Here is a 22,482-nt window from a genome sequence, read left to right as displayed (position 1 = left end):
ATTCTGCACCGCCATCTTTCAGTCTGCCACCAACGGAAATAGTTATTTTAAGACTGAAATTTCAACCACAGGATTATGTCACAATGGTAACCGAATTTCAAGATCGACAAACCTTATATGAAATATGTTGCATTTTCAATGTTATATCCACTATCCGAAAAGAATAACAATAGCCTGGGTAGATTGATTAGATTGAAGGCCATTCGTTTTTACTGCCCACACACACACCTGCATATACAGTTTTAGCCAAAAGTTTTGAGAATGACACAAATATTAATTTCCACAAAGTTTGCTGCTTCAGTGTCTTTAGATATTTTTGTCAGATGTTACTATGGAATACTTAAGTATAATTACAACCATTTCATAAGTGTCAAAGTTTTTTATGGAAAGTTACATGAAGTTGACCTCTGCAATCTGCCCTGGCATGCTGTCAAATAACTTCTGGGCCACATCCTGACCGATGGCAGCCCATTCTTGCATAATCAATGCTTGGAGTTTGTCAGAATTTGTGGGGTTTTGTTTGTCCACCCGTCTCTTGAGGATTGACAACAAATTCTCAATGGGATTAAGGTCTGGGGAATTTCCAGGCCATGAACCCAAAATATCTATGTTTTGTTCCCCGAGCCACTTAGTTATCACTTTTGCCTTATGGCAAGGTGCTCCATCATGCTGGAAAAGGCATAATTCGTCACCAAACTGTTCCTGGATGGTTGGGAGAAGTTGCTCTAGGAGGATGTGTTGGTACCATTCTTTATTCATGGCTGTGTTCTTAGGCAAAATTGTGAGTGAGCCCACTCCCTTGGCTGAGAAGCAACCCCACACATGAATGGTCTCAGGAAGCTTTACTGTTGGCATGACACAGGACTGATGGAAGCGCTCACCTTTTCTTCCCCTGACAAGCTTTTTTCCGGATGCCCCAAACAATTGGAAAGGGGATTCATCAGAGAAAATGACTTTATCCTTGAAGATCTTGATGATCCGATAAATGGGTAGTTTAGGTGCAATCTTACCGGCAGCAATATCCTTGCCTGTGAAGCGTTTTTTGTGCAAAGCAACGATGACGGCACGTGTTTTCTTGCAGGTAACCATTGTTGACAGAGGAAGAACAATGATTCCAAGCACCACCCTCCTTTTGAAGCTTCCAGTCTGTTATTCGAACTCAATCAGCATGACAGAGTGATCTCCAGCCTTGTCCTCATCAACACTCACACCTGTGTTAACAAGAGAATCGCTGACATGATATCAGCTGATCCTTTTGTGGCAGGGCTGAAATGCAGTGGAAATGTTTTGCATGGCAAAGAGGGACTTTTCAATTAATTGCAATTCATCTGATCACTCTTCATAACATTCTGGAGTATTTGCAAATTGCCATCATACAAACTGAGGCAGCAGAATTTGTGAAAATGTATATTCTCAAAATATTGTCACTTTATTCCCCAAAATGTTGACTTTATTCTCAAAGTACTATTCTTGCAGTACCACCACCCATAATTTTTTTCTCTTCTAATACTCTTCTCTACAAAAATGCGCTGGAATCCCGTTTAAATTGTATTTTTTATTTGATACTTGGGAACCTAACCCCAAAAGTAATTTTTATGTACATTACGTCATCACGCACTTTATACGCAACAAGTCAATTTGATGGAAACACATCTCTAGTGGGAACATTTGCATATTGTTTTTATGCAGATTTTAGAATATTTGCATGAAAATCTACCGCCAATTGGATGGAAACCTAGCTAATGTTACTATAAATATTTTCTCATGTAATCATTTAACCTGAATGTTCAATATAGCGTGCATAGCTCATCGCAGGTCTGTGGGGGATCTTCACAATCGCTGTAATACTCTACTCAGATTCTTGATTGGCTTTGATCATGTAATGTAATCTCAATTGCAATACAGGTCATTTGCACAGTGATATCACATTCATCTGTTGTATAAATTAACAAAATGTCTGACCTGGTATACCATTTGAACTTTGCTGTACTTTTAAACGTGGTTGAAAGTGCAGTGGTATACATTTAGGTGACAACTAAACCAAAAATCTGACATTATTCAATTTTAGAATGTGGATGTGCTTTTAGATGGTTGAAAGCATAGTGAGAACACATTGGAAATTCAACTTTTTGAGAGGTGGAATATAGGTTGTAATCTCATTTATCAATGTGAAATTCCCCAATTATCCACAAAAAAAAGGTGGTGTACCCAGTGGGAACTATCTAAGAGGGAGGAAAGACTAACCTATTAGCCCTTAAGGAGGGGAACACTACGTAGAACGGAGGGAAGGAAACCCCTCTAAAGAGCCCAAAGTAAGGCCCTCCTAAGAAGCATAGATACTACCGTATATGTTGTCCTAATGGAATTTGATGTATAGTCACTCGTGTCTAAGAAGTGAACTAGATCTTAGGAGACAATAAGCGAAACACTAAAGAGAGAAACACCCAAAGTAAGGCCCTAAGTAAAGGCCCCAAGTAACATGAATACAAGGTCCTTCTGGACTTTGAAGTGAAGTAATTTGTGTGTTTTACTCGGTCTGTAACACAGCTTGTCCCAAAGTGTGTATAATTTTCCCCAAGCCTCAGAATTATATATGAAACTATAGATTCAACCAACTAGTCGTGTAAAAACATGTTTAATTGAGGGGGGAATCATTGCATCAGTCAGTTTGTCAGTCAGCACAGAGTTGGTCTATAATGGAGTAAGCCGTGATACGGCTACGATGTTTCTGATTCGTATTAGCATTGACATTATCATGCAGACAGTGTTGCTAGTCTAGCGTACCCTTCTATCTCAGACTCCGACATTATCATCAAAGCGAGCGATAGAGGAGGAAAAGGCAGAGGGCTGGCCTCCCGCTGATTGGCTGGTGGATAGGGGTCAACTCAGCAGGGTGTCCTCCTCCTCTTCTGATTGGCCGGCTGAAAAGAAAACATCTTTTGAGGCTGATACCCATCAGCTACACCTGTCCTTTCCTCACCCTTTCCAATTGAATCAACTTTTAAATGCAAACGGAGTTGTAGCCCTTGCAAACTCATCATTGTTCAGACGACCTTCAGAAATAAGTTTGATTTAGGTAGATTTTTTTGGGGATTGATTACAGTCAGTTACACTGCATGATCAAAAAATGAATTAGTTCGTGTGTGTGTGTGCGTGTGTGTGCGCATTTTTGTCTATTGCCATATGTTTGTGTGCACAAGGGAGCATGAGTTTCCTCCCCCCATATTTCTCTCAACCTTTCTTCTTCTCCAAGTCTTTGAAATTGAAATGATAAAGGAGATTAAACATGCATTATCTCGGCTACTTAGTATGTTGCTGATTTGCTCTTTTGATGTCTCTGTGTCTAGCATGGGTCTCCCATTAACTGGGCTGTTCTCAATGAGGCTCACTGATTTGGGAATGGACTGTATCGGATCAGGGACTTGAGAAGGGTGTTCGATTGACAAGGAAATCAATGTTAATCTTGTCAGAGAGAGAGAGAGAGAGAGAGAGAGAAATTATGTCTCAGCTCAACCTGGGGTTACAGAATAAAACACAAGCTATTGATATTGCTTGGTCGTTTCAATAGCCTGAAGCTTGGAAAGTTTTGATATTCATAAACAGTGGGGTCCCTTGATAAAGATGAGCAATAATGAGTTATGCCATTTTATATACTAATACAATAACTTAGAGAAAGAGATTTTGTTTAACAAGTAATACTTTTTTCTCAAAAAGGTAGAGGTCCAAATTATTGACACCCCTAAAGATTCTTGTAAATAAAGTAGTCACAAGTATAGTATTTGGTCCCATATTCCAAGCACTCAATCACTATGTCAAGCTTGTGACTACACATTTGTTGGATGCATTTTCAGTTCATTTTGGTTGTGTTTCAGCTAATTTTGTGCCCAATTGAAGTTAATGGTAAATTGAATTTGTATTGTAAATAAGAATAGAATGTTTCTAAACACTTCTACATTAATGTGGATGCTACCATGATTACAGATAATCCTGAGTGAATTGTGAATAATGATGAGTGAGAAAGTTGAAGTGTGTGTGTGTGTGTGTGTGTGTGCGTGCATGTGTCATGACGTTGCCCTCTTTGAGTACAGCGAGCACCATCCCCCGCTCTCTGCTTCTACAACCAGACTGCTTAGGTCAGAGGTCGTAAATTCCTGAGAAGACCTCATGGACACAGTATGAGAGAGGGTAAACTTTCACAGAGGACAAAGGAAATTCTTCCACCTCACTAAACTTGAGGTACGAACATATTTCATGTTCCATAGAAAGTGTAAAAGATCGGTGAAGAATCTAGCTACGAACTGGTGCGTTTGTCACAACTTGGGAAGCTCAAGAGAGACGGTGTGGCTACATTACCATAACGCTGTTTATATAATAGCCTCAGATATGAGGTTTACATCTAATTGTTGTATAAGATGAATGAGTATGATACTGTTTGTATAATGGTGTAATATGATTGTGGACTGTTTAATGAAGAAAAATACAATTCCCTTTTGATTTGAACTAAATCAGAGGACCGCCCTTGATCCCAGTTAGGGTCAGACATCCTGGGACAGCCCTCTTCTGCCATTCTGAATAAAACCCAACTTTGAGAAATTATCACCAGATCAAGCTTACCTCAATTTACGAGAGGAATAAAGGTGTAGACCATTGCTGAATCATTTTAACCATACCACGTGGTTAAGTTCTTAGACTATCGATACCGACAGAATAAGATCAAGTTTTGATATTGATTACTAGTCTGCAGCTAGGAATTCGGGCATCATTGAACGTGAAGAACGACAACCACCGAAACATCCATTCTATAATGTCACTCTGAACAAATCCCTCTAACCACAACTAAGAGAGAGAGGGAGAGAGACGGACAATTATGCAAAAGAAATGAACTTTTCACCAGCGATCAAGACGACACACTGAGCGTAAATATATATATATTGATTGCAATTGTTCCCAACTGAGTGAGTGTTCATGTGAAAGGATTAGCATTTCAATTGTTATAATTATTAACTCTGTAGTGACTTCTTAGTCGACCCCCCCCCCCCCCACTCCCTTTTTGTCAAACAAGCCTCGATGCCGGTTCAGCCCACTAGGGCACATTCTATCATTTCATGTAACCATATTTACTGTTTGTTTATGCATTTCTGTGAATTACCTAGTTAGTAATAAATACATTATTTAAGACAATCGATGTATGGATGACTCATAGTGAAGACTGGGTTTGTGCAGATAACCAACAATTTACGACGTTTGGAATGAGACTAACGCGAGGTAAAATAAATAAATCATTAGTCAGAAGACTATTGATCAGATATGAAAATATCTGAAAGGTTATATTGGGAAATTATAAATTTGCCATCTGAATACTTTCCTTGGTGCCCCAACTTCCTAGTTAATTACAGTTACATGATTATTCAGTTTAATCGAGTAACTAATTAGAGAATTTATGATAAAAAGTTTTCAGTTTTATGATAGTAAAGACACGACACTTGTATATGTGTCTATTTAGGCGCAAGTGCGTATGTTCACATGTGCAACTGTTTGAGAGAGTGAGAGACATACAGAGAGTGATTGAGAGTAGACAGAGAAATGGACTGTGCAGTCAGAGAGCGAGAAGAGATAAACACAGTTGTAATATAGAGCTGTCACCGGCCTGTCAGTAAGCTGACTATCACTGCTGACAGCTCATGTTGATTGCATGGCAGTATGGCAGTGACACATTTCATTGGCTACGTACTGGACCGTAACACCTCAAAATCCATCTGTATATGTTTGTGGAAGACAATTTCTCGTCAAGATGTTTTGCGCTGTCCTTTTCTTATCGTTCCTTAGGTAATTGTCCCCCACTATGGATCTGTCTCCGTCCATTCATACATACGTTAATCACACGCAATATCTCGGGACACCACTAGCTCGATTTCGACAAAACTTGGGTGAATGATGTGTCTTGCCGAAGAGATCCATAATTTACAAACTAATTGGCCCGGGGGGGGGGGTTCTGGCTATACATAGAGTTCTGGTTCAATAGGGAAGAATACAGCTACTGCTTTCATACAGGCTAACCAGTTAGTATTTACCCTGTCATCCTAGACCTATCTACCACTGTTAGCCTGGTTAACCAGTGTTACGAATCCCTTTTGGCCCGACAGTCTAGGGGGGATGGTAATGAGACCCATAACATAACTCATGCAAATTATTATTGTGACAAAGTAAAAGTGTGCACGAAATAACCACGACAACAGAAATCTACCGTCAAACTCTAGGTTTATTTATAAACACACGGTAATGGGGGGAGCAGGAAAAGGGGCTGAGCTGGACCCAAGGAAAGAAACAATAAGAATTCAAAAACACCCCTAAGCTAGACTAGCCTACTTTAACAACAGCTAACTAACCAAAAATACAGTTGGTGGTCCACCCAGTTCTAACTAGTGTATTTAACAAAGTTCACCTACGGGTAGTGTATGCCCATGGGCGACTTGTCTTGGTTTCCCCTTTTCCCACAAACAAACAAACACCATAACCAAAAACAATACTCACAGGTGATGACAAAGTGCTATGGAGGTGCTTAAACAAAAGAGAGGTTAAGACAAAAAGCGAGAGTGAAACACAGAGACCTACAGACATGGCATTTACAGAGAGATTTAGCTAGAGATTGCTACAGAGCAAACAAATGATGGGGTTTTTAAACCATGGGGAAGGAACTGTGATAGGGTAGGAAATAGGAGGAGGTGTGTCTTCTGATTGATGATTGATTGTTGACTGATTGGGGAGTGATGGTTTTCACCTGTGAGGGGAGAAGGAGAGAAAAGAAACACACACACACAGGATACACACACACACACACACAGGATAACTGTATCCGTAACACCAGCTAGGATCACAAGTTAAATGCGACCTACTACTGTTAGCCTGTATAAACAGTTAAGCTTGGTTGACTTGCTACACATTTTAGCTACCACTGTTAGCCTGGTTAACCAGCCTGGCTAGGATAACTGGCTAAATGCTAGCTCAATGTTAGCCTGGTTAACTAGCTAGGATCACAGACTAAATGCTACCTACTACTGTTAGCCTGGATAAACAGTTCAGCTTGGTTGACTTGCTACACATTTTAGCTACCACTATTAGCCTGGTTAACCAGCCTGGCTAGGATGACTGGCTAAATGCTAGCTCAATGTTAGCCTGGTTAACTAGCTAGGATCACAGACTAAATGCTACCTACTACTGTTAGCCTGGATAAACAGTTAAGCTTCGTTGACTTGCTACACATGCTAGCTACCACTGTTAACCTGGTTAACCAGATAGGCTTGGATGACTGGCTAAATGGTAGCTCAATGTTAGCCTGGTTAACTAGCTAGGATGACAGGGTAAATGCTAACTACAATTGCTAGGCTGGTTACCTGTCTACCTGTCCCTTGGAAGACTGCACAGTGACACTACAGTGTCCCCATTTCCCCTCTATTAAGGACAAGACAGTCCAACATGAACATTGACCGTGCACGGTAAATCACTTGGTGTGTGGCAAATCAACATGTAGAATCTTTTGGAAATTGGAAAAAAATATTGCGGCTGATATTCTATGGTCAGATGTAATAGGATGACCACTCTCTGCCCAACCACTGTGCACGGCGAACATTCGTGTTGATCTGTATTGTTCTTATGTCACAACAATCTTAATTTGAAGAGGGGGTGGGGATGGTTGCAGTGCTAATTTCCTGTGTGCATAGTGTTTCACTGCTGCTGTTTTGCTCGCCTATGTGTCATTTGATGAAGTCCTCCTTACCACTAACTGTTAACCTTTGTCTTGTTCCTATAGTTCCTCCTGTGCTGTCGATACTACAGCAGTCATTCAATGCCACAGCGGACTACCAGGAGTCAGTGACTTTCACCTGCGTCACATCGGGATCACCCGACCCCGATGTCACCTGGCACAGGTACAGTTAGCCCCCTGCACACTTATGTCATGGTTGTGTTCAATAAGCACAAAACAGAAGAACACAGATGAGGCACAACCTGCACTTCAATATGAAACGCTGGTTTTCGTTTTCCCATTGCAAAACGTTTTGCTCCCTACCTTGTGACTTAATAAACATGATTAATGTTTCCTAAACTTCTATATGCCTGTGGCTTGGCGAACCAAATGCAATCCAGCCATTCTTTGACAAAACTCCTAGCCAACCAGACCACTAGCTCAACCACATTTGGCATATGTTTTGATTTATATTATGGCAATGTCACCAACTGTAGTCTGGTCTATCACTGTTACAGATTAGTGGCTCCTTCAATGTTCTAAATGGCACACAATTACACACATACACACACTTTCTCTCTTCACAAGCCAGTGCTGTAAACGATGACATCGAGGTGACACTGTGACATGTCCTTTTAGAGTGAGCCGCCACCTGTACCGTGTGTCACATTACATTTACATTTAAGTCATTTAGCAGACTCTCTTATCCAGAGTGACTTACAAATTGGTGCATTCACCTTATGACATCCAGTGGAGCAGCCACTTTACAATAGTGCATCTAAATCTTTTAAGGGGGGTGAGAAGGATTACTTTATCCTATCCTAGGTATTCCTTAAAGAGGTGGGGTTTCAGGTGTCTCCGGAAGGTGGTGATTGACTCCGCTGTCCTGGCGTCGTGAGGAGTTTGTTCCACCATTGGGGGCCAGAGCAGCGAACAGTTTTGACTGGGCTGAGCGGGAACTGTACTTCCTCAGTGGTAGGGAGGCGAGCAGGCCAGAGGTGGATGAACGCAGTGCCCTTGTTTGGGTGTAGGGCCTGATCAGAGCCTGGAGGTACTGAGGTGCCGTTCCCCTCACAGCTCCGTAGGCAAGCACCATGGTCTTGTAGCGGATGCGAGCTTCAACTGGAAGCCAGTGGAGAGAGCGGAGGAGCGGGGTGACGTGAGAGAACTTGGGAAGGTTGAACACCAGACGGGCTGCGGCGTTCTGGATGAGTTGTAGGGGTTTAATGGCACAGGCAGGGAGCCCAGCCAACAGCGAGTTGCAGTAATCCAGACGGGAGATGACAAGTGCCTGGATTAGGACCTGCGCCGCTTCCTGTGTGAGGCAGGGTCGTACTCTGCGGATGTTGTAGAGCATGAACCTACAGGAACGGGCCACCGCCTTGATGTTAGTTGAGAACGACAGGGTGTTGTCAGGATCACGCCAAGGTTCTTAGCGCTCTGGGAGGAGGACACAGTGGAGTTGTCAACCGTGATGGCGAGATCATGGAACGGGCAGTCCTTCCCCGGGAGGAAGAGCAGCTCCGTCTTCCGAGGTTCAGCTTGAGGTGGTGATCCGTCATCCACACTGATATGTCTGCCAGACATGCAGAGATGCGATTCGCCACCTGGTCATCAGAAGGGGGAAAGGAGAAGATTAATTGTGTGTCGTCTGCATAGCAATGATAGGAGAGACCATGTGAGGTTATGACAGAGCCAAGTGACTTGGTGTATAGCGAGAATAGGAGAGGGCCTAGAACAGAGCCCTGGGGGACACCAGTGGTGAGAGCACGTGGTGAGGAGACGGATTCTCGCCACGCCACCTGGTAGGAGCGACCTGTCAGATAGGACGCAATCCAAGCGCCGGAGATGCCCAACTCGGAGAGGGTGGAGAGGAGGATCTGATGGTTCACAGTATCGAAGGCAGCCGATAGGTCTAGAAGGATGAGAGCAGAGGAGAGAGAGTTAGCTTTAGCAGTGCGGAGCGCCTCCGTGATACAGAGAAGAGCAGTCTCAGTTGAATGACTAGTCTTGAAACCTGACTGATTTGGATCAAGAAGGTCATTCTGAGAGAGATAGCGGGAGAGCTGGCCAAGGACGGCACGTTCAAGAGTTTTGGAGAGAAAAGAAAGAAGGGATACTGGTCTGTAGTTGTTGACATCGGAGGGATCGAGTGTAGGTTTTTTCAGAAGGGGTGCAACTCTCGCTCTCTTGAAGACGGAAGGGACGTAGCCAGCGGTCAGGGATGAGTTGATGAGCGAGGTGAGGTAAGGGAGAAGGTCTCCGGAAATGGTCTGGAGAAGAGAGGAGGGGATAGGGTCAAGCGGGCAGGTTGTTGGGCGGCCGGCCGTCACAAGACGCGAGATTTCATCTGGAGAGAGAGGGGAGAAAGAGGTCAGAGCACAGGGTAGGGCAGTGTGAGCAGAACCAGCGGTGTCGTTTGACTTAGCAAACGAGGATCGGATGTCGTCGACCTTCTTTTCAAAATGGTTGACGAAGTCATCTGCAGAGAGGGAGGGGGGGGATTCAGGAGGGAGGAGAAGGTGGCAAAGAGCTTCCTAGGGTTAGAGGCAGATGCTTGGAATTTAGAGTGGTAGAAAGTGGCTTTAGCAGCAGTGACAGAAGAGGAAAATGTAGAGAGGAGGGAGTGAAAGGATGCAAGGTCCGCAGGGAGGCGAGTTTTCCTCCATTTCCGCTCGGCTGCCCGGAGCCCTGTTCTGTGAGCTCGCAATGAGTCGTCGAGCCACGGAGCGGGAGGGGAGGACCGAGCCGGCCTGGAGGATAGGGGACATAGAGAGTCAAAGGATGCAGAAAGGGAGGAGAGGAGGGTTGAGGAGGCAGAATCCGGAGATAGGTTGGAGAAGGTTTGAGCAGAGGGAAGAGATGATAGGATGGAAGAGGAGAGAGTAGCGGGGGAGAGAGAGCGAAGGTTGGGACGTCGCGATACCATCCGAGTAGGGGCAGTGTGGGAAGTGTTGGATGAGAGCGAGAGGGAAAAGGATACAAGGTAGTGGTCGGAGACTTGGAGGGGAGTTGCAATGAGGTTAGTGGAAGAACAGCATCTAGTAAAGATGAGGTCGAGCGTATTGCCTGCCTTGTGAGTAGGGGGGGAAGGTGAGAGGGAGAGGTCAAAAGAGGAGAGGAGTGGAAAGAAGGAGGCAGTCACACCTGCAACAGTAACATATGTTACATCTAGCACACTCATTCATTCATACAACAGCTATTGCATATATCCTGAACCTGAGTGACACACTCATTAGCATGTTCTTAGAAGCTATAATAACAGGGTTGTGTTTATTAGGCACCAAATGGAAGAAAACAGTCTGAAACAAGGAGCAACAATTTGGGCTTGTCCAATGAGAAATGCAGATTCTTTCTCGATTGCAAAACGCTTTGAAACACTTTCATTGTATGCCCTAATGAACACAAACCTGTTATCCTGTACAGATTTGACCAGTATTTGTCTTCGCAAAATAATCCTGCAGAACGGGATTTGAACGTTTAGTCCATAATGTTGCTTGATCGGTGATTAGCTGGACAAAAGTAGGATACATGAAAAGTGCAATACTGTTACTGTGTGTAAGTGCAGGTTTTCAGTGAATATATGTCAATCGTAATCTGCATTTTCTGTGGCGCAGGAAAATTGTCAGCAGCAAAAGAGTGATCAAATGAAAATCCAACATCTAACCTTTTGTTAACTGTGTGGAGTTAATGACAGTGAAGAGGCGACTCCGGGATGCTGTCCTTCTAGACAGAGTTCCTCTGTCCAGTCTCTGTGTTCTTTTGCCCATATTAATCTTTTCTTTTTATTGGCCAGTCAGAGATATGGCTTTTTCTTTGCAACTCTGCCTCGAAGTCCAGCATCCCGGAGTCGCCTCTTCACTGTTGACGTTGAGACGGATGTTTTGCGGGTACTATTTAATGAAGCTGCCAGTTGAGTACTCTGTTTCTCAAACTAGACACTCTAATGTACTTGTCCTCTTGCTTGGTTGTGCACCGGGGCCTCCCACTCCTCTTTCTATTCTGGTTAGTGCCAGTTTGCGATGTTCTGTGAAGGGAGTAGTACACAGCGTTGTACGAGATCTTCAGTTTCTCGCATGGAATAGCCTTCATTTCTCAGAACAAGAATAGACTGACACGTTTAAGAAGAAAGGTCTTTGCTTCTGGCCATTTTAAGCCTGTAATCGAATCCACAAATGCTGATTTTTTTTATTTTACCTTTATTTTACTAGGCAAGTCAGTTAAGAACAAATTCTTATTTTCAATGACGGCCTAGGAACAGTGGGTTAACTGCCTGTTCAGGGGCAGAACGACAGATTTGTACCTTGTCAGCTCGGGGATTCGAACTTGCAACCTTTCGGTTACTAGTCCAACGCTCTAACCACTAGGCTACCCTGCTCCAGATACTTAACTAATCTATAGAAGGACAGTTTTATTGCTTCTTAAATCAAAACATCAGTTTTCAAGCTGTGCTAACATAATTGCAAAAAGGTTTTCTAATGATCAATTAGTCTTTAAAAATGATCATCTTGGATTAGCTAACACAATGTGCCATTGGAACAGAGGAGTGACGTAGCATATGCTGATAATGGGCCTCTACGCCTATGTAGATATTCCATAAAAAATCAGCCGTTTCCAACTACAATAGTCATTTACAACATTAACAATGTCTACCCTGTATATCTGATCAATTTGATGTTATTTTAATGGACAAAAAACAAGGACATTTCTAAGTGACCCCAAACTTTTGAACGGTGGTGTATGTCAGTATATACATAAGAGATGACTAATGCAAGATACAGAGACATTATTGAAGTTGCTAGTGATCCATTTCTAAAAGTGGCAAGTGATTCCTAATCTATGTCTATAAGCAGCAGTCTGATGTGCTGGAGATGGCTGTTTAACAGTCAGTGGTGTAGTATAGAATACAGTATATACATTTGATGTCGGAGGTTTACGTACACCTTAGCCTAATACATGTAAACTCAGTTTTTCACAATTCCTCACATTAAAAAATACCCTGTCTTAGGTCAGTTAGGATCACTACGTTATTTTAAGAATGTGAAATGTCAGAATAATAGTAGAGAGAATGACTTATTTCAGCTTTTATTTCTTTCATCGCATTCCCAGTGGGTCAGAAGTTTACATACACTCAATTAGTATTTGGTAGCGTTGCCTTTAAATTGTTTAACTTGGGTCAAACGTTTCCGGTAGCCTTCCACAAGCTTCCCACAATAAGTTGGGTGAATTTTGAGGAGTGGTTGAAAATCAAGTTTTAATGACTCCAACATAAGTGTATGTAAACCTCCGACTTCAACTGTACATGTGAGATGGGTGATGCAATATGTAAACACAATTTAAAAGTGACAATGTAGAATAGTGTGGAGTGCAGTTTATACATATGAGATGAGTAATGCTAGATACGGAAACATGATTAAAGTGGCTAGTGATCCATTTCTAAAAGTGGCCAGTGGTGCCTAATCTATGTCTATAGGCAGCCGCCTCTGATGTGCTAGTGATGGCTGTTTTGCAGTCTGATAACCTTGAGATAGAAGCTGTTTTTCAGTCTCTCGGTCCCAGCTTTGATGCACCTGTACTGACCTTGCCTTCTGGATGATAGCGGGGTGAACAGGCAGTGGCTCAGGTGGTTGATCTCCTTCCTATGGTATTGGGTGCTGTAGGTGTTTCCTGGAGGGTGGGAAGTTTGCTCCCGGTAATGTGTTGGGCAGACTGCATCACCCTCTCGAGAGCTTTGCGGTTTTGGGTGGTGCAGTTGCCATACCAGGCGGTGATACAGCCTGACAGAGTGCTCTCAATTGTGCATCTGTTAAAGTTTGCTAGGGTTTTTAGGTGTTAAGCCACATTTCTTTAGCCTCCTGAGGTTGAAGAGGTGCTGTTTCGCCTTCTTCACCACACTGTCTGCGTGGGTGGACCATTTCAGTTTGAAAACCAAGGCCCAACGTGGGAAACGCTGGGGTGAGAAACACAGATCTGGAAAGAGAGAGGGGCGTTTTTGTCTTCCTGTGAAGAGGGAAGAACAAACCCCAAAAAGTTACAGGTGTAATGTAATAATTGGAGTGGCTAGAGATACTTGAGGAGAGATTTGGGAAACTTAAGGGGGTATCCCAAATTGCATATGTATACAGCTCTATCAAACGCTAGTACAGTTGTGTGGAAGGAATGTTGTGTACATGTCAAAGTTCATTTTCAACTTTCAGAAGAAAAGTCTAAACTTTGCCATGCATATAACCTTTGGAGCGGCGCCAAATAAAACCGTCTTTGTATTGGCTGTGGGAAGGATTTTGACTTGACATTGTTTTTGTTCCCCGGCCTCAAATTCACTCTTGTAATAGCTTTTCTATCAATGGGAGAGACGGCGTTATAATTAGCCATGTAATTACAGAAAGCAATTGAAATGTTAAATCTATGTTTATCCTGTGAAAATTATATCTCGATGTGCCTCGCCTTGCAATACTGGCTTGTCTAATTGCTCCATGTAGACTGTCACACTGTATTGAGCTCAAATAAATGGTTTAGAAAGCTCTGGTTTTTAACCATCCTGACCACCAGGCTTGACTCTGTACTGTGATCACATCATCGTACACTCTTAGAAAAAAAGATGCTATCAAGGGGTTCTTCGGCTGTTCACTCTTTGAAGGACCCTTTTTGGTTGCGGGTAAAACCCTTTTGGGCTCCATGTAAAGCCCAGGGTTCTGCATGGAACCAAAAAGGGGTTCTACCTGGAACCGAAAAGGGTTCTACTGGAACCAAAATGGTTTCTCCTATGGGAACAGCCAAATAACCCTTTTTGGAACCTTTTTGTCTAAGAGTGCACTGTCCTCTCTGTTCCACCTTTGAACACTACTCCACACAGCACAACCCCGACTGTAACTCCACCCTAAGTGCAGCTTCACCCAAACACTTTGATCATCACTGACCACAGGTCATCACTGACCACAACACAAACTCTGACTACAACTCTACTGTGACCGTTGTGTCCTCTTCATCAACAACCGCAATCTGACCACTGTGCCACCATAACCATACCCCCTTCCCTCCCCCCTTGATGCCACCCTGAAAAACACATTGCTACCTGGATTTGATATGGTTATTTGATGTTGCTTCGGTTTGCAAGACTGCACTACTAACCATTCTGCTATTAAAGAGCTAGAGAACACCTTTCTCTTCTTCTTTCGCTCACCCCTCCCCCTCATCCCTCAGTTACATTTCCTGTTGTGGTCTGTGGTGTTTCCACCTGGCTGGCTGGCTGGCTGTGCCTGCTTTCAGTCATTCATAGACTCTGATACAGTCACTGTAATTTCCTGTGCATAGTACGCTGCCACTCCACAGACTAGCTTGTGTACACACACACACACACACACGCACACAGTTCTTCATTTCCTCCCTGGCTCCCTCCAGCCTTATTACTATACTTCAATATTTCTCCCAGTCCACGTTCAATTATCTCTTGCTCTCTCTTTCCTTGAGAGATGTAAGTTTTAACACCAGTATAATGTGTATGGGGGTGGGGGATGTGTGCGTGTGCCAAACAATTTATTTTTAAATGCAGTAAAGCTATTGTATGTTTATCATATCAGGGGAGGGGTGGTTGTGGTGGTTGGGGGGGGTCGTGTGTGTCTTGTGTGTGTGTGTGTGTGTGTGTGCATAGAGATGCACATGTTTTATCTCTATGTTTGCATGTGTGTATAGTTGAATCGGTTGTGCACCTCTATCCTCTTTGTTTTTTACATGTGTTGTTTTTAAAAAAAACTTAAACTTTATTAACTTTATTTAATTAGGCAAGTCAGTTAAGAACAAATTCTTATTTACAACGATGGCCCATGCCGGCCAAACCCTAACCCGGACGACGCTGGGCCAATTGTGCGCCACCCTATGGGACTCCCAATGATGGCCGGTGGTGATCGAGCCTGGAATCGAACCAGGGTCTGTAGTGATGCCTCTAGCACTGAGGTGCCTTAGACCGCTGCACCACTCAGGAGCCCGATCTGTCTCTCTGTACACAGGAAGGGCCAAAGGCTGGAGAGGTCGGAGCAGTATGTCCTCAACACCATGGAGGGAGGCAGGAGTACCCTGACCATCCGCAACATCATCCAAGGGGACGGGGGCGGCTATACCTGCCGAGCCACCAACAAGGCCGGGGCGGAGGAGAGGGAGCTCTTCCTCAAAGTGTTCGGTGAGTGTAGCGGTATGTCCTTCGTGGGCATCCATCCGTATGTTAGGACCTTCTCCAATTGAAGTGAACATGTCAAATGGTCTCACGTCGCATTTAATAATTACAACCAAAATGTCATGTCCTTATATCAGCCGTCTTGATGCCACCCTGAAAAACACATTGCTACCTGGATTTGATATGGTTATTTGATGTTGCTTCGACCAGAAAACCGTAATTGGACCAAGAATTGGTCATTTTAACATACCAATTTACTTTTGCTCATTTACTTTTCAATTCGTTTTTCTTTACATTTCTATAGGCTGTAGGCACTGTAGAAAGCTTTTAACATGTTTACTGTGAATTCCTTGATGTTCCTAGAGAGTGTAAAGTCTTTGACCTTTTGCACGTCTCTCCATGAATAAAAATCCGTATGGATTGGAATGAAAGACGCTGGGTCTTTAGAGCCAAAAACGGCATGTTCCGCCATAGGCAAAAGGCACTATAATAATCTACATGTTTAAGCAACATATTCCAACATAAGCTATATATTCCTGAGTATTACCAAAGATTTTTTATAAATAACCCAAGATAGACCACAGCCTGTCATTTCCAATGGGAACAAATTAGTCATAGTGGGCAGAACAAGCATGGAGAGGGGCAGAACCAAGCATGAGTGTTCTAGAATGTATTTTCGTATTTCCGTCAGGGGGAATGCCTACTCTGTGAAGTGCGTATGTGCAATAACTATATTCACCCCTTTTTTCACTTTGGATAAGGGTAAAATCGACAAAACTTAGTCCACTCTGTTCGTAACAGATTCGAGTTTTGGGAGCAGAACTGTTTCATCAATGAGAACATTTGCATAATGTCGGTTAAAATTCATCTTCTCCCACTGCCGGCCACTGGGATTCCTCTCATCACCATATTTTGTATGGAGTGGAAACGCCAACCAGATGCATCACACTTACACATCCGGTGAAATATCTGGCTCGTTGTTCTATCTGTGGTGTTACTGGATGTTTTCTAGTGAGTGTACAGTCCTTGAACTTATGTGACCTCATGTGTGTCTATGAATATTAATACATATTGATTTGAATATAAGGTGTTTCGTCTTGAGCGCTACAAACAGCCAATTCCTATTCACCAAGGGAAACTATTATTTCAGAGGAAAACTTTTATCATACAGCCACTACCTCAACCAATCATCCAGCAACTTGAATCTAATACAATTCCAGACGGGAAAAAAAATACAACTCATTTATTGTAGAATCGGTGGCACCCTGTTCATAAAAGTTTCAATTTATATTTTCATAAAGCTGCCAGCATATTTCCTCCCTGATTATTCCGATGGAGCCCTTTCCTCTTTATGAAAATGTATGGAGATTTATGCTCTAGTCATCAAGATCCTTTCAAGGCCCAGGCTCCGGTTGGTCTTCAAAATGCATATTTCAATTAAGAAGATAGCGGAGGGCTTGAGTTTTGTTTTGCAAAGTGCAGTGGGGAAACACAGTTGTAAGAGTTGTATTACCCCTGCAAGTTGAGAGAGCAGGAGATGAAGAGAAGAGCGGGATTTTTCATTGAGAGTTTAGGCCACCGTTCTTGGTGTTTCACAGGGTTGAATTTTTGTGGCCTCTTGCGTTTGGTGTCACCCGAAGCAGCTGCACTGGTCAACATCTGGACGACCATGAAACATCAATAATATAGTTAAGAAACTTGAAGCAAAAGCTTATTTTACACAATAATGTGTATAAGAGAAGACCTTGATGAAGGTATTGGCAAAATGTTTACAGTAAAACAAACTTTTATTGTGCTGCCGAGAGTCGCTTAATATCTTTTCCATCTTCAGCTTGCTCCACGGATCAGTTATTCATCTGTAAAGGAGAAGACACACTTGCACATAATTGACCATCTGTTGTGCATAAGCTTAAGCCCATTCCCGTATCATATTGATGAATACTATCATATTTCATTTGAAGGGGGTAGGCTATTGTTCATCCTTTACAGCACCTTTCCCACCCTGGAGTTATTGTATGAATCATAGGCCTCATCTGTGTATCGCTTCTTGGTTCCCACTAGGGCCTCTGGGTGTAAAAAAAATATTTTTTAAAAGTGCTGAGGTACTTAAGGCAGGTCTCAAGGCCATGTTTGGAAGTATTTAGCTTCCCTTGAAAAATATCCATCGAAATATTTATGACTTGTTATTTCTGTCAAAAGATAATTGTTTATGCTTCCATTTTTGGCTCTTCAATGACTAGGCCAATTTGAACTATGTAGCTCTAAAGGCCTAAAGAAAATATTTCATTTTGTGTGTTTGTATGTGTGCGCATGCAAATGTACATGCATATACAGTAGGCATAGGTGTGTGTATGACCCCATTACGTGACAAGCTCTAAATCCCCTTAATGGCTCATCCACCCTAAGGTTCACTCTTTTTGAAATGACAAAACGACTACTTGATTTCTCCAAGACCGCCTTAAAAAGCAGCCTATTTTTCCCGTTTACTTCCATTTCTTCAGAGCTTTACAGCTGTCGCTACTTTACTTCTACATGTTGTATAAATTTTTTTTTTATACATGATATATATGTATATATATACTTATTGCACACTATACTTATTGCACACTATTTGCCCGTGACACGCGTGGCGTTTGGGCGCTAGCTTAGACAGCGGTTTATCCGCTGGAGACCAATGGTGAGCGGACCTCTTCGCCACCGCCGTGGTGCCACGCTCCTTAATGCTTTTTATCGAGGGCGCTCGGCATCAAAAAAAGGGTTTGTCTGTACACCGCGTGTCTCGTCGCTAAACACCCAGCCATCGCCAGCCAGCCGGCGTAATGCTGCGTCTGTTAAGAAGCCAGAGGATCCACGGAAGGAATTAAAGAGACTGTATAGAAAGAATATATGAAAGAGGAAAAAACTTCTGTCGAAGAGAAAGAGGAGAAGTAAAGATATTGTGAGAAAGAGGATGTGAGGGAGTAGGGAGACTTAACTCAAAGTAGTGGTTGTCTGTCTGGGCATGGTGTGGACTCAAATGTAAGGATTACTTTGTCTCGAGGCTACAAACTGCGATGCACAACTCTACTTTCAGAAATAGAAACGTACGATGCTGAAAAGTAGATTTAGATCGTATGGCCTCAATAGTCCAAAGCCCAAAGTCATCCATCTTCCAATACCTGGTGCTTGCACTAGGCGTCTCCTGTCTTAAATGATTCTCTCTCTTTCTCTCTATCTCTGTCTTTCTTCCTTTCACTCTTCATCCCTTATTGCTCTCTTTATCTCTATCTCTGTCTTTCTTCCTTTCACTCTTCATCCCTTATCGCTCTCTTTATCTCTTTCATCCACCCTCTTTCTCTCCTTCTCTCTTTCCTCCATCTCTCTTGGTCTCTCCTCCTCTCTCTATTTCTCTCTCCTGTATCTCTCTCCTGTATCTATCTTGGACTCTCTCTCTCTCCCCCCTTCTCCCTACCTCTCTTTCAATCTCTCTCTTTCCCTCTCTGTCCCTCCAGTCCAGCCACACATCACCCAGCTGCGTAACGTGACGGCGGTAGAGGGCAGCGCCGCCATGATCTCCTGCGTGGCCGAGGGGGAGCCGCTGCCTGAGATCTCCTGGAGGAGAGCCAACGATGGTCGGAGCTTCACCGACGGAGACAAGGTAACACTGGGCTGTCCCCTGCTCTTACTTCCGCCCCCCTTTTCATTTCATTTCACTCTCTCTAGACAAACACCGTCACACGCAAACAAGCATGCACATGCTCACATGCTCACACACACACACATGCATGCTTGCATACACACGCACACGCGTGCACACGCACACACATGGGCACGCACAGACAGACAGACAATGTAACCCCGTTGTCCCTGCTTTTACTCTCCATCTTCCACTTCATACTGCCTACAGTCACACAAAGTACTTTCCTCAACCCTCTCTCACCACTTATTTCTTGCCCAGACGCACATGCACCGACCAGTTGCCCGGTATTAACAAAGAACATATCTGACGAGAATGCTCATCTTTGAAGATGGATGTGACTGCGTCATAGAGTAGTTCTCAGCACAGACATTTTATGAGTATACGTTTTTTGGGACCCAGTAATTCCAACATCTCCTTCCTAGGGTTCTTTAGAGGCACTACGTTATATCCACCATGCAATAAGGTACAGTATATATGAAGTAAAAGATTGTTAATTGTGTTACTTAACAAAGGGAGAAAGGTAGGCCATAGGGTAAGCTACCTCATCCAAAGATGAGTTATACTCAGTGTATCAAGGTCGGATGCCATTGAAGACTCATTTGAAACAAAACCATGTTGGTCACGATTTTTTTCAATGAAGACCATTCATCTCTGAGATTCTCGGAGCATAGATTATGTCTCAACAGACAGAGGTTTAAAGAAATTCTCTCAACATGGCTGAGAGTAAACAGACAGCTACCTTGTGTTTCTCTGTCATTGTCTCAGTAGCCGCCGAGCACTGATGCTTTTCAAGAGGCGCTGCATTAGCAAAGATGGCTTCCACTTTCCACGGGAAAAAGGTCAATGGCTGAGATAAATGAATGTGTGCGTTGGCACAAACCGCTCGGCTTTATAAATCAAGGCACTGAATGAGAGTAAATACTTCTTCGCGCGCTGAGGCAAATGCAATTATGGAAATGTGAGCGCCGAGCAACACACCTAAATGTATGGGAAAGAACAAACGGGGCTTTGTGTATATTGCTGCCTTGATTGATGGCCATGGTCATTAGGTGTAAAGCTACTCGCCTCTTCTTTCAATTTACATCTGCATATCCAGACACAGCCAGCACGCTACTCTCTATTCTTTTATCCAGTACCATAAAACGTAACGCCACTACTTTACATCAGGGTAATGTAGCAAGAGCACTGTTTTTTGTTTTGTCTCCTTTTTTGATGTCGCTAGCACATTTGTTTCTCATTGAAGCACATACAAACCCAGCAAACTAGTTGAGAAACAGTGTATGCTTGCTGAAAGTCAATGATGCATAGTAACAGAGCATTGTGGGTTTCTGTTTACCTGTTTTCTCATCTCAATGCCACTGGCGAGGTTATGATAGCACTAGCAGCAAGCCACAGCAGCAGCTCCCCATTCATGGCAGCTTAATAAGGTCTTACAGCAAGCCGGCACTCCCAAGGGCAACAGGCACAGCCACTGTATCTCTACTGAAGAAAGAGGATAAGGAAAGTTGTGGCGTCTTCTTTTAACTGATCCAGAGCCAGCACTAATACCATCGGAGAAGTTCGTATGGGCTTACTTGGAGTTCAGCTTTGGAGATATCTTATTTAAGATCATGTGTGAGCATCGCAGGGTGTAGGGGGGCATGTTCAGTTTCCTCACATCAGATGGAGAGGACTTCCAGTGATCTGCTCTGCTCTCCATCTTTCATCTTCCACCTACCTTTACCTCTCTCTCTTCTTCTCTCTCTCTCTCTACCTAGCTCTCATTGTCTCCCTCTTGCTATGTGGGCTTTCTGTCTCATACTCTCTCTTTCTCCTTCCTTCTGGCTGTGTCTGAGTGTGTGCTCCTGCAGTGCCTCCTGTCCATGTCAGTTCCTCTGCACTGCATATCAAACAGGCTAGTGTCTCACCCCCCCCATCGCCTCCCTCCTTCTCCCTAGAGAGAGCATCCCTTCCTCAGCCAGGTGAACCTGGGAATAAATAACCCAAATATAGGGGAGAGAGCGAGAGAGAATGCACAAAGCCCAGAGTCAGCATTCTCTTCCTCTGGCAAATTTGCTCTGCTTTCTGCCCCCCTGTTTATTTGACAGCGTTTATACTCATTCCAAATTCAGTGGTCAGTTCTACTCCTGAATTGTTCAAATGGAATGTGGAGGGCACCTGCTGTATATGTGCAGTAGCATACTGTGACCATACTGTGACTTTCATAGCCAACCACAATTTTTATTAAAAACAATCACGTTCAAGGAAAAAACAACTTGAATCTACACAAGTGAGGATTCACCTGAGATCAAACCAACTTTACTATACCCTTTATCACTCCTTAAAGGGAGGCCTCTTTAACCTGGCAGTAGCGAGAGACTGTGTGAGCTGAAATGACTGCAAGAGATTGTTTCAATCTGAAATTACTGCGAGAGACTTCACAGTCAGTGCTGATACAACTGAGGAATTATAATGGGCATTAACAGGGGGCGTTGGGGCACTAGAAATGAGCTGTCTATGCATCGATTGTCTAGGGAGATCTATAGAGTGGGCGTCGGAGTCTGTGTGAGTCTGCCACATCCGCACACTGCAGGGGCAAGCTCCCAGAAGACACCAGGGCTCAAGACTGGAGAAGGGAGGAAGGAGAAGGGAGGAAAGTGACACAGACGGGTCCCAGAGGGTGGGAGAGATATCTATAGGCCAAATTAGACCTGGCATGGGAACTCTGGGGGTTACGACAGCAGTCTTCTGAGTGCTGTGTTCAAATAAATTTGTTTTCTTTCAAATATTAAAATAACCAATGGAGTAGTCCTAAATGTGCAATCCCCGCCCATCTGGCACTCCAGACAGGCTTGATCAAACTCTCAAACTATTCGAAAGAACCCAAAAGATTTCCTTTGTAAGTGATGATCACCC

General features: G+C 43.4%; 1 protein-coding gene across 2 annotated transcripts in view; it reads left to right on the top strand.

Annotated features, from left to right (window-relative positions):
• LOC115134555 (neural cell adhesion molecule 2) overlaps positions 1 to 22,482 on the top strand; it is a 408,204-nt gene that overhangs the window by 330,407 nt on the left and 55,315 nt on the right. For both annotated transcript variants that reach the window (XM_029668680.2, XM_029668660.2), the window contains exons 6-8: positions 7,808 to 7,925; positions 15,745 to 15,914; positions 19,400 to 19,545. In XM_029668680.2, coding sequence (XP_029524540.1) covers positions 7,808 to 7,925; positions 15,745 to 15,914; positions 19,400 to 19,545 — 434 coding nt within the window. The remainder of the gene's footprint in view (positions 1 to 7,807; positions 7,926 to 15,744; positions 15,915 to 19,399; positions 19,546 to 22,482) is intronic.

Source organism: Oncorhynchus nerka, linkage group LG2, assembly GCF_034236695.1.
Source record: "Oncorhynchus nerka isolate Pitt River linkage group LG2, Oner_Uvic_2.0, whole genome shotgun sequence".
Taxonomy (NCBI): domain Eukaryota; kingdom Metazoa; phylum Chordata; class Actinopteri; order Salmoniformes; family Salmonidae; genus Oncorhynchus; species Oncorhynchus nerka.
Note: the sequence above shows the minus strand (reverse complement) of the source record. Positions and strands in the feature narration are given on the sequence as shown.